This window comes from Theropithecus gelada, chromosome X (assembly GCF_003255815.1).
Source record: "Theropithecus gelada isolate Dixy chromosome X, Tgel_1.0, whole genome shotgun sequence".
In the NCBI taxonomy this organism is placed as follows: domain Eukaryota; kingdom Metazoa; phylum Chordata; class Mammalia; order Primates; family Cercopithecidae; genus Theropithecus; species Theropithecus gelada.
In genome coordinates this window covers 31,692,398-31,704,407 of record NC_037689.1, presented here as the reverse complement: position 1 = coordinate 31,704,407, position 12,010 = coordinate 31,692,398, and the positions used below count along the sequence as shown (strand labels likewise).

At 47.4% G+C, this 12,010-nt stretch overlaps 1 protein-coding gene across 1 annotated transcript in view; it reads right to left on the bottom strand.

The window, feature by feature from the left end:
• Nucleotides 1-12,010, bottom strand: part of WWC3 (WWC family member 3) — a 128,584-nt gene that overhangs the window by 26,609 nt on the left and 89,965 nt on the right. The window contains exons 9-11 of the mRNA XM_025372786.1: nucleotides 7,501-7,743; nucleotides 1,340-1,429; nucleotides 91-656 (exon numbers count right to left, since the gene is read on the bottom strand). Coding sequence (XP_025228571.1) covers nucleotides 91-656; nucleotides 1,340-1,429; nucleotides 7,501-7,743 — 899 coding nt within the window. The remainder of the gene's footprint in view (nucleotides 1-90; nucleotides 657-1,339; nucleotides 1,430-7,500; nucleotides 7,744-12,010) is intronic.

The following is a 12,010-nucleotide window of genomic DNA, read 5'->3' as shown; positions in this document are numbered from 1 at the left end:
CCTGGAAAGCCAGCGGTCCTCACTCTGGCCCCCCGTGGTTTCCTCCCTGCAGGTAACCCTCACCCCGCAGGAGGCCGCATCCGCACTTACTTCCACCCACAGGAGCGCTGGCTGGTGGGGGTCCTGGCTCGTGTGGCCCTTCCCCGTCCCCAGGGACCCCGTGTGGCTGAAGGGCCGCCATGCCTGGTAAGTCTTCATCCCCCAGAGCCGAAGCATGCGCCCGCAGTCTGTCCAGGGCACCCAGGCCTGGCCCCTCACAGCTGTCCGCCAGCTGCGCCAGCGGTGAGTCCCGTGAGGCAGGGAGGAAGGGCGTATCCAGGGGCGAGCTTGGGGGCGACAGCGAGGATAGGGAGGAGCGGGAGGACAGCGACGCCAGGGACTGGGGTGTGTCCAGGGACCGCCTCTGCTTGTGGAAGCCCGAGGGGCCTGCTGGCTCTGTAAAGGTGGCATCTCGCCCCAGCGAGTCGAAGGGAATGAGGTCGAAGCGTAGAAGCTGGCCGCCCTCAGCGTCGGGCTTCTCGTACTGCGGGAGGCCGTAGATGTCTGTGAAGCTGACCGAGCTCAGGGAGCCCCGGCTGGAGGCCAGAGACCCGCGGCTGGAGGCCAGGGACCCGCGGCTGCTCCCCGAGGACACCGTCAGGGTGCTGGCACACAGGCTGAAATGAGACAGCATGGCCATCTGAGATGGCAGGGCAGCCACCCCTGCTTACCCTGTGAGCACGGAAAGGGCGGCAGAGAGTAGTGGGCAACAGCAGAGACCCGTGCCCAAGTCCCAGTCCCAGTCCCGGCTGGAACGCATAGTAGCCAGGTACACTTGCTCAAGCCATTCACCCGCTCTGGGCTCCCATGGGCTCACTGGGGCTGAGGTGCGAACAACTCCCACCTTGGGCATTGTTAGGAGGAATATCTGAGAAAATGACACATCTAAGGCCCTTGACATTACGCTCTACCATACAGTAAGAGATGAGGAAATGTGCGCAGGGCCGTTCTTGAGCAGCCAAATCTTACTAGCTTAAAAAATGCATATGCTTTTTAAAAAAATAAAATAAAAATGTGCACGTGTATAGATGTACACTTCTGAAGCTGTTAATTAGGTTACAAAATCCTTGAATACATTTGACTTCACGCCTCTTATTTACCCTGAAGCCAAATGTGGTTCTCTCCATAGTCCTTGAGTCATACAGTAGTAGCATATTAAAAATATAATGTATCCATTCTGTGTTAACAACACTTCAGGTCAAGCTCCAGTAGGAGAAAAACAAGCTACAAGAAGCAAGTTCATGTACCAGTCATTGGAACACGATGATCATATACTGTTTTCTCTTTGAAAGTAACCTACCTTTTTAACTGGGACTGGAGGTAGGACGTTAAGCGGGTGGCTTCTTCCAGCTGCATAAGTAGACAATTCCTTTTTTCCTGAAGCAGAATCCTGTAGGTAAGAAAACAGTCGATTAGTACATTTCAAAGACAGGGAGAATATTTTCATAACAAGACATTCCACTATCAATTCCCCCCAGCTGAATTAGGTTGCAATGACCACCCATTCTAAAAGCACCCAGGTCACAAGTGCCAAGATCACAGAGACTGCTTTTGTCCCATTTGAAAAATACTGGCACCCTGAGCAGTGCCTGCTACTCTGTGGAAGCTCCAGGCACAGTGCACGGGGGAGGGGATGCGTGAGAGGAGGAGTGGGCACAGGCATGGGTCAATGTGTGGCTGGGTGGGTGAGGTACAGGTGGACAGATGGGTGGGTGGCTGGATGGGTGGGCGGCTAGATGGGTGGATGGGTGGGTGGCTGGATGGGTGGGTGGATGGCTGGGTAGGTGGCTGGATGAGTGGCTGGGTGGGTGGGTGGGTGGCTAGATGGCTGGCTGGGTGGGTGGCTGGGGATGGCTGCTTGGATGGATGGGAGGAGGAGTAGGTGAGCAGAAGGACAGATAACCAGCAGATGAGCTCAAATGCAGAGCACGCAGTCATCTGTTGAAATTCCTTGGAACAAAGCAGATTCCCTCATCCTAGGCCACCTTCTAGAGAAGAACAAATACAATTCTAAGATCTACACAGTTCAAACATTAGAAGCAAATGAAACGAAACAGCAGCTGTGGCCATCTCCAGGTCATGGGGTTGGAGGCATTTTCGTTTTCCTTCCTTCTACTTTTTTCTACTTAGTAATTTTCTAGAATAAAATTTGTTCCTACTACAGTAAGCCCACCACCTAGAATTGAGCCTACCATGGATAGGCACTCAATAAACAGTTGTTGGACAAGTCCAGGAATAAATATGTTTGCCTCTAGAAGGAAACACTCCTGTTTACAAATCGAAATGACATTGATGTGTGGCCACAGCAGGCCCCTTTAATACCTTCCTCTTTCCACCAACAGGGAAGGGGACATGCCGAAGGGGTTTAAAGAGCTTGGTTAGGTAGGAGTGAGAGGAAACCAGACACGGTGTCCGACGGCAGCCTGGGATTCAGAGAATCCCACCTGGCCAGTCACTCACAAGCTGTGTGGCCTTAGGCAAACGTCTCAACCTCTCTGAGCCCTTAGTTTGATTACCTGTAAAAATGGCGTCCACGATCTCCAGCTCAGTGAACTGATGGTGCATAGATAAAATAACGTACGGCAAATGACGCGTGATCGACAAAGAGCTGCTATCACCCATAAAGGAAACAGATGCGCCACCAACTTAGGATAAGGAAGACAAATCAGTCTGAGTTTGTTTACAAGTTTCAACCACATACCACAAATTCTGACGAGCCTTTGTTTCTCCTGATGCAAACAAAATTCCAAATGGTGCCATGCAGAGGTCAGTTGGCAAGAGAGTACAAGCATCATCCTAAATGGAGCCACGACACAACCCACTTTCAAGTTCAATATCATATATTAAAACCAGTTGTTTCCAAAGCATGATCCAAAGACCCCTGTGGACCCCCGAAACTCTTTCAGGGATCCTATGAGTTCCCCTCTTTCCCAATGGCATATCAGTACACAGCTAGATAGTCTTCACGTATTCACTCAAAATGACCCTATCTCAACAGGCCGAATACGCCAATGACCAAAGCAGCTGCCTTCTAGCCAGTCAGATGCTAAAGAGATGGATAGCAAGGGCAAATAATACCACTCTTCTCACTATAGTTTGTTTCAAAAAAGTTATCAGTCATAAAAATGTTACTAATATTAACACATAATAGGATTTTGTGTCTTTTTTTATTTTTTTAGATAGGGTCTTGCTCTGTTGTGCAGGCTGGAGTGCAGTGGTGTGATCAGAGCTCACTGCAACCTCCACCTCCCGGGCTCAAGCCATCCTCCCACCTCAGGCTCCCAAGTAGCTGGGAACACAGGCACGTGCCACCACACCCAGCTAACTTTTGTATTTTTTGTAAAGATAAGGTTTTGTCATGTTGCCTAGGCTGGTCTCGAACTCCTGAACTAAAGTAATCCCCCTGCCTTGGCCTCCCAAAGTGCTGGGATTACAGGCGTGAGCCACTGTGCCCGGCCTACTGTTATCTTTAATAAATAAATATTTTAAAAATTTCCCAGGGCTAACTTCTAAATTAGTAAATACTGACAGATAAAAATCCACATAAACACTGATAGGACCCTGGGTGGGGGAAAAAGGAAAAACGAAACAATTAGAAAAAGGAACTTTTAAAAAAACAATATAAACAAAAGCTCTTTGGGATCCTCAGCATTTTAACATTGGAAGGAGGTTCTGAGACCAAAATGTTTGAGAACAGCCGTAATAAACTCTTGAGTAGAATTTTCTAACATTACACTTACCTATGATATTTTAGTTTTTAAGGAAAATGTTTTGATAGCTTATACAAATGAAAGTAACTTTTAAAAAGAAATTCTGAAGTTCCACTGAGGGGCTTATACAAAGGCACACTGCTTTGTATGCACTGCCTCATTCCTTACTGGTCTTTGGATTCTATCCCTGCTTTACAGACGAGGAAACTCATATAAAGTAACTTGCCTCTGCTACACAAGTTCAAAGCTCGGTCGGGCTGGCTTGACTCCAAAGCCAAGACACATTACCAACAAACAGGCATTTCCTTTACTGCTGAAAAACATTTCCCCAATTTTCTATGATACTCACATCCTACCTAATGCTTATCAAGGGCGATATCCTCAAAAACCCCATCGTTTTCAGAAGATGGAAAGCCGAGAGTTTTAAAAGGGAGTTTAAAAGGGAGTTCAAAATACACCACTCACTGGGCTTTGGAGTTGTAACTTGGAACCCACTCTCACAAGCACTGGGACACTATTAAGTCACAGAGGACTCCAGGGGCAGAGACGACACCAGCAGAGCATATCCGGGGGCAAACACTGACCAGCCCCAGGAAGCAATTTGTTGTAGGGAATTTACCCAAGCCCGGTCCAAGGCTATTAACTTTTTTCTTAATGCTTTTCAGAAATTCTAACCCAACCTAAATTCTATTAGCTCAAATCCCAAATTAATAGAATCTCAATTGAGTTCTTACTGAAAACTGGCTCAACTCTTGAGTGACCAGGGTAGAATTTCCAACCCATTGCTAAATCCATCGGCGCATTCCAGCTCTGTTTTCACACATATGACATACAGAAACATTCATATGTGTGGCTCAGTTTTAGACTGTCTTTAGTCATGACTTATTTTCAGATTGGTTTATCCGTAGTGAAAAAAGTTTTAGATCAAATTCCCCCCTTCTATCCAGTACAACACATTTGTCATTATACAAACAGGTGCATATCGGAGCATGCAAGAGACAGCGCATCTGCATACAAGATCACACACAAGTGCCCATGAGTGCCCACATGTGCAGTCTAATTTTATGCTGGTTATTCTGAAAGTTGCAGATGACTAAAACTGTAACTTCCTTACCAAACAGGGGCCATGCTGGCAATAACTGAGACACCTAAAAACTAGCTGGGACATAAACTGCTAAAATGAGAATCAGACATTTGCCTGACTTCTGTACATATTTTTTCAACAAAAAGAAAAGGGGATACAGTTTCCTGGCAGAAAACTGGCCAGGGCCCAACTCCTAAAGCACATAGCCTTGTGTCCCCAATTCAAAGGAAACGAACTTCAAAGAATATTTACCACTGCTATGAAAAGGAGTAGAAAAGTAAGCTAACAGATTAAGAAAATATAAAGTCTAATTTACTGTCTTTATTTACTTTACATAAAGTACTGTATTGTAAAAATGTCATTAAATTATAACAAAGGAAAATGTGACTTCAGGTTCGGCAGAACCAAATTTTTGCTTTTTGATAGATCTTTCCTTTTGAATCACCCCTATAATAAAAGCCGTCATCCTTGGAAAGAGAATTTCTCAGGATGGCAGGTATCTTGCAACAGAGCTGTGGGGTTCTCTGTTGAACATCAGCATCTTGTATAAATGCCTGCCACACACTAACATGAGCAAGCTAAAACAACAAAGGATGCCACAAGCGTTGACAGGAGCCATCTGAGATTATCTAGGGTATGTGTCCTTCACCTCAATTCTGCTCCCTCAGCCCAGGAGACGTGCACCAGCTCCCTCGGGGATGCTGGCTCTGAGCAGCTGGGAGGCCGCCGCATGTATCATCTGCCGGGGCGGGAGGCCTGAAGGAGGTGCGCATCTCTCTCTTTCTTCCCCGGATGACACCCCCAGCCCAGCACATGCCTCCCATTTGCTGCTGATGACACTGCAGGCGAGACAGGCAGACTGGGCCCAGTTCCACAGCTGGCACAGCTCAGCCTTAAGGCACTAACCTCACTCTCTCTCTGTACCTGGCCCACGCCAGATCTCCTAACGCTGCCAGCCTGCACTGGGGGAAGCCTCCTACCATGTGGCCCCATGCTTGCAAACTGCAAGCACCCCTCCAATGAAGGGAGGTGGCGTGGAGAAATGAGCCCTGTGTGCACCAGCACAGAAGGCCCAGAGCTACAAGAGCCCCACCCCCATGCAATGTGCGTGCAAGTGCTTAGCACATGTGGATGTGCTTTTCCGGCCAAGGTCATTTAGTGGCAAATTCAGGAAACACGCTTGGGGCGATTAGGTCCTGATAGAGGGCTCTGAGCCCCAGGACTCAGCACCTGGGCTGGTCCCACGTGAGACCCCCATGTGAGTCAAAGCTGGTCCGGCTTTGCTATCCCCGCCCTTGAACCCAGGCAACAGGGCTAACACTGGCTCCATGGAGGGCTGCAGACTTGTACTCAGGGGCCACAGCACTCAGGTGTGCTGGATTTCCATGTGGTGACGGCAGCCACAGTCAAGGGAGTGTGGGTGTGGGGCCCTAAGACGCAGGTGGCATTTGTGGGGCCAAGTCCATCCCCGTTCACAGAGAAGCAACAGGAACTCCCAGGCCCTCCTATGCAGAACACATGTACGAGAATATCAGGGGTGGAACAGAAGGAAATGGTTAGGCGAAAACAAACGCAGCCGTGCAAGAGCACAGTAGAAAACTTCAGCGGCGCAGTTCCTTTCACATTCACATTCTCCTCGCGGTTGATTCTGGGTGAAGTGACAGGGCATGCCACCATCTCAGGCAAAATGAAATTCACCTGCCTAGGACTCTGAGCTCAACTCTCCAAACACCACTACTTCCCTCTGAGGCTGCCGTGAGTCCCTCGTGCCAAGCCACAGACATGTCTCCTATGAAAGTGACCCCTGAACATCCAAGCATAAAGGACGCCCAACAATACAGACAACCATCGTGAAATAGGAGTAAGAGCATCTGAACAGATCGAATCATCCAAGCGTCTATTATGTCTCTGTGGAGCTGCTCATGTGATCTCAAGGGGGCAAGACCTTAACATGTCGGGGAGGGGCTGCTCTCCAAAGCCCAGCTGATAGCCACAGAGAAACTGCTGTTAAGTGTGGAAAGCAGGCCCAGCCTTTGACACAATCTGCAATCTCACACAGCAAATGGAAACCAGGACACATGGCGCATGAGGAAAGGCGGAATGACTCAGTGCCGCCCAATACCAAAGCCACCATGCTGGCTTTGCATGTCCTGCGTGGTGAAGGAGCCTCAGGGCAGATCCATGACAGGTGGCCAGCTTCCCAATGCCAGAGAAGAGCAGGCCCTCCTGGCTAGAAATCAAAGTTGGAGAGGAAAGCAGGAGGTGGATACCCACCATGCTCACCACGTCAGGAACAGGGAATTCTTCCCCCATGCAACAGAGCTGCCCCGGCCGGAGCGGGACCACAGCCTGCTCAGGGCACCGTCCCACAAAGGCAGGTGAAAGCAGCGAGCACCAGCTTTGGGAAGGGTGGGACATGGGGGGAGGTGGAGGTCACCCATCTTCCCTCACTCCTTCCCCCTTGTCAATCACCTCCTGCTTTGGAGCAGAGGCTCCAGAGACCCAGGGAATAGAAGGCAGTGCCCCCCACCGCACACCCCTCCTGGGCCAGGGAACATCCAGGCAGGAAAGGCTCTGAGCAATCATCAGGAACACCCTCCAGCCACACACAAGCCATTGAGTTTTTCCAGCAGGCTTTCCGCTGGAGGTTATGTCCCCTCAACCCACCTCTCTGTGGCGCCCTGTGCGGAGGTGGCCCGTGCACGCCGCAGCTCCTCCTCCAGGCGCTCCCGCTCCTCCTCCAGCCGGGCCACATCTCCCGCGGAGCGGCGCTGTGCGATGATGAGCTGAAGCTCCTGCATCAGGGCCTCCTTCTCCTTGATGAGCTGCAGCCGGTCCCTGTCAGCTTCGGCCGTGCCTGGCCAGGACTCGTTGTCAAGCCGGGCCAGCTGCTGCTGGATGTTGGCGACTCTGCAAGAGAGGGAGGAAACAAGGACATCGGCGGACTGAAAACGCCATCTTCACACCATCTCCACGTCTCACACTGATTCTGTAAACTCCCTTTGCCAAACAAGTAGTGAAATGATTACACCAAGCAACCCTTACACTTAAAAGGATTTAGAAACAATGGGTCCCAGGCCGGGCGCGGTGGCTCAAGCCTGTAATCCCAGCACTTTGGGAGGCCGAGATGGGCGGATCACGAGGTCAGGAGATCGAGACCATCCTGGCTAACACGGTGAAACCCCGTCTCTACTAAGAAATACAAAAAATAGCCGGGCGAGGTGGCAGCGCCTGTAGTCCCAGCTACTCGGGAGGCTGAGGCCGGAGAATGGCGTGAACCCGGGAGGCGGAGCTTGCAGTGAGCTGAGATCCGGCCACTGCACTCCAGCCTGGGCGACAGCGCGAGACTCCGTCTCAAAAAAAAAAAAAAAAGAAACAATGGGTCCTAAAAAATGGTGCAGAAGTCCTTTCCTGAAGCTCCCTTAGCCTGAGGTTCGAGATGACAATAACCCCATCGTGCCTGTTCCAAAGAACTGACAAAAAGGCCAGCAGCCCTCAACATGCCCATACTGAGTGGCTCAGACTCCTGATTTCCTACATGAAACTGTCCTAGAGCAGGAGGGAGTCTGCTTGTTTCTTCTGCCCACCCTCATCAGTAGCTAAACAGCATGCTGGACCCCCAGAAATGCTGCCAGCTTCCCGCCTCCTCAGTTGTGTCTCACCACTGTCAGCCGCCTTAGCAAAATAACAAGAGAGAAACGCACTCATCATCTGGCCTCCTGAAGGAAAGACCTTCAAAGCCCCGTGCTCCATGTCTTCTGGTTCTGTGTGCTCCTTCCTGCACCAGAGCCGCTGGCCATACATGAATTCAAAACACCTTTCAGAGAGCCAGTGAGCACTTGACAAAAGCTGAGTGCATTGAACAGTGAACAAACACGCCTACAAATATGTGAGAGGACGAGAGGCAGCCCTGTGAGCGTGGATGCTGGTGAGAGATGATATGGGTGGATGCAAAGCGCAACAATCCTCAAGGTGGAAAAACAGAGGCTCCTATCAGTTTCCATGCCTCGAAATTTCCAAGTGCTTGCTTGGCAAACAGACTGCATTACTTTTTGTGTCATGAGGTGCTGTCGAATGCAGATTAAGTGAAACAGATGTGGCCTGTATTTTTAAAGTATCCTTTAAAAGTAAGAGTAGAATGCTTTAAGCCCTTTAAGTAGGGTTAAAGATGAGGGATATGTTTCCAGGGAGAAACTAGGAATGGTAAACTCAACCTGAACCCTGTGCTGTGGAGGACATAGTTTGGCATACTCAGCCAAAAACAAAATCCAAAGACTTCTCTGAGATCACAAAGAGCTGTGAGAACAGGGAAGTGGCAGGCACACATAGCCCTACATCCTCCGAGGGAGATGCAAGGCAGAGGTGTTCCTGAGACTGCCTCCTCCTGTGCCCGTGGTCCACGGCACTAATCAAGGCTGGCTTCCCACCTTCTGGCTCTAGACCTCAGAATCCTCTACACTATGAGCCATGTGGATATCCCCAATTGACTAGCATTGCCACACATGTTAAAACCTGCCACCCAGCCCTGTGCCAAGTCAGGCTCCACCTAAACTAGACACGAGCACACGGACTCATGAGGATTGGGAATGACTCCCTCTCTAGCCACCAAACGAATCTGAAAACCCACAGTTAAGGAAAGAAATGGGTATACAAGTTATAGTTTAAATGTATGCATTTTACTCAAGTCCACTTCAACAAGGTAAAGACACTAGTTGAATGTCAGTAGCTTTATTAGATAAGTTATTTTCTAACTTAAAACTCATTTCCGGAAAATGTGTTGGAAGATGGTGCCAAACCATGTCACCAGAAAAACTAATGACAGAGGCAGTTGAACAGGGCTAGGAATCCAACTGGGCTTAAGCGTCCACCTATGTCTAATTAGTGTAATTAAAATTTATGGCAGTCATATACCCAAAGCCCAAGGAAAATATACTCCAAGCAAACCCACAAATAAGTCAGTGCTAAATCAGACATTATACCCAATGACATTTCTGGAACATTCTACAGCAGACCAAGACAAGAAATAAATATAAAAGATGAAGAACAATGAGCAAGTCTGTGTCCTCATACTTTTTTTCATTTCCATTTATCTGATCCACAGGAAAGTCTGTCTGAGCCCAGCTAAATTTTGCCCAACCATTTTGTACTCATACTAATTATCATACATATAATATAAACAGACATATTTTACAAAGCACTCCTTTTGAGTTTTCTGAGCCTTAAATATGAAGAGATCAAGATTCCATTTGAGTCTGCCAGCTCTAGGTTAGCTGCTAGCTGCTAGCCTACTACACCTTCAGCAGCTAGGATTCAAGCTGCTGAAGGTGGCAGAAGATCCAATTCCAGATAATCACACCCTTTCCAGGAAAATCTCAAGTAATATGCACTATCAGAAAAAAAAGAATGAGGAAAAAAAAGAATTATAGGAGGGAAGAGAGGCAAAGGGCAAGTTTCAAAAGACCTGTCTGCTGCAGGCATAAAGAAACAGAGCAGCAGCCCAAATTAAACCATGCCCTGTCACTTCCCACATCTGGCAGGAAAAATATGCAAGGACACATGGCAAGGTACGACCTCTCCAGCAGAAATAAAATCTGGATGAGGCTGACTTCTTGCAACCCATCTGGAAATGTTTGGGCTGTGCTGAACACCAGGCAAACATTTCTGTGCCTAAGAATTGTGGGGTTTAATAATAAAATTTCAAAACAATGCAACAATGCAAACAATCTCATCTTCATTTCAGAGCTATATATGAATCTAGAAGAAACTGGAATATATTGGAAAGTTCAATTTCTTTCTTTGTTCCCATGTTCTACGTGTGAACATTTGGGACCTGCTTCAGCTAGGTCGAGAGAGGCACATCTGTCTGTCTGTACTGGAAGCCAAAAGCACTAGGATTCCTTCAACAATCGATTGTTCTTAAGTCCCCGTGAGACAGACAAGACGGCTCTGCCTTTAAAACCGTATGACTTGTCTACCTTGCCATGGGCCGGAAATGAGCCATCTGCAAGGAGTATCTTTAGTAGTTAGGTTTACTTGAAGGAACAGACTTCCTGCCTAAGGCTAAACACAGATGTACTGAGTTTCAGTGCACCTTCTTCTACATCCATGCCAAACAGCTGATCCACCGGTTGGAGCCTCGCTCTTGTGAGTGCTGTTGTTCCAATTTTGGGTATTAAAGGAAAAACAATTTCCAGAAAGGCTTTTCTCTGAAATATCATTTCAGTGAAATTAAATACACGGAAGTAAAGCAAGGTCATGGTTAAAGTTTGCAAAAAAATAACTTTCCCAAGTTTTTTGTAAAGAGAACTAATAGCAGCTTAAAATTAGAGAGGATTTTTTTTTTCTGTAAGTCAACTATATTCTTCAGTGATTCTCATTTCTGAGGGGTAATGAATTTTATGGCCTATATAAAATCTCTCCCGAATGCCTTTAAAAGCCTTAAAATATATGTCTCCGTGTCCTGATAGTGAAGAAAGCAAATGTTCAATCAAGCATGCAGGTTTCTTATTTATTATGTGATTCCCAAACTCTATTCCCTGAGCAGGTCTAATGTAGACAGACATAAAATATGAATCATTTTTCCCTTATGATTTTTGCCCTAACACTTTTCTGTTACAACCCAGGCACCTTAAACCATGAACGAAAACCTGCATTTATGCCGCAGAAACTATTTAGACTCTCACAATTCACATGAAAATCTTAAATACGATTTGCATTTTTATAGGAAAACAATGCACTTTTAATAATAAAAAGTTCTGAGGCATATCAAGAATAATCCCCAATTATTTGAATTTATACCAAAAATCTGCAGTCTACAATATCATTTCTCATGTTCCTAAAATCCTGCTGCTTTCTGGAATAGCAAGCAGAACTCCGGACAGCCCGTGGTCCTATCCCACGGTGATGAGTCATGAGGGATCCCAATGGCACATTCCAGGACACGGTGTCAGCTTAGAGCCTCATACCTCCAGATTGCAATTATGGCTACAGGTTTGATACTTCTTACATTTTTTCTTAGTTTTCTTGTTGTAAATACCCTTTTAAATAAAAAGCAAAGGTTAAAGAAAACATCAGCTGAAATGTAAAGAGAACTAATAGCAGCTTAAAATTAGAGAGGATTTTGAAATCACCTGATTTTGAAATTACGGACAATGAAATCACTTCAGCTGATTGAACT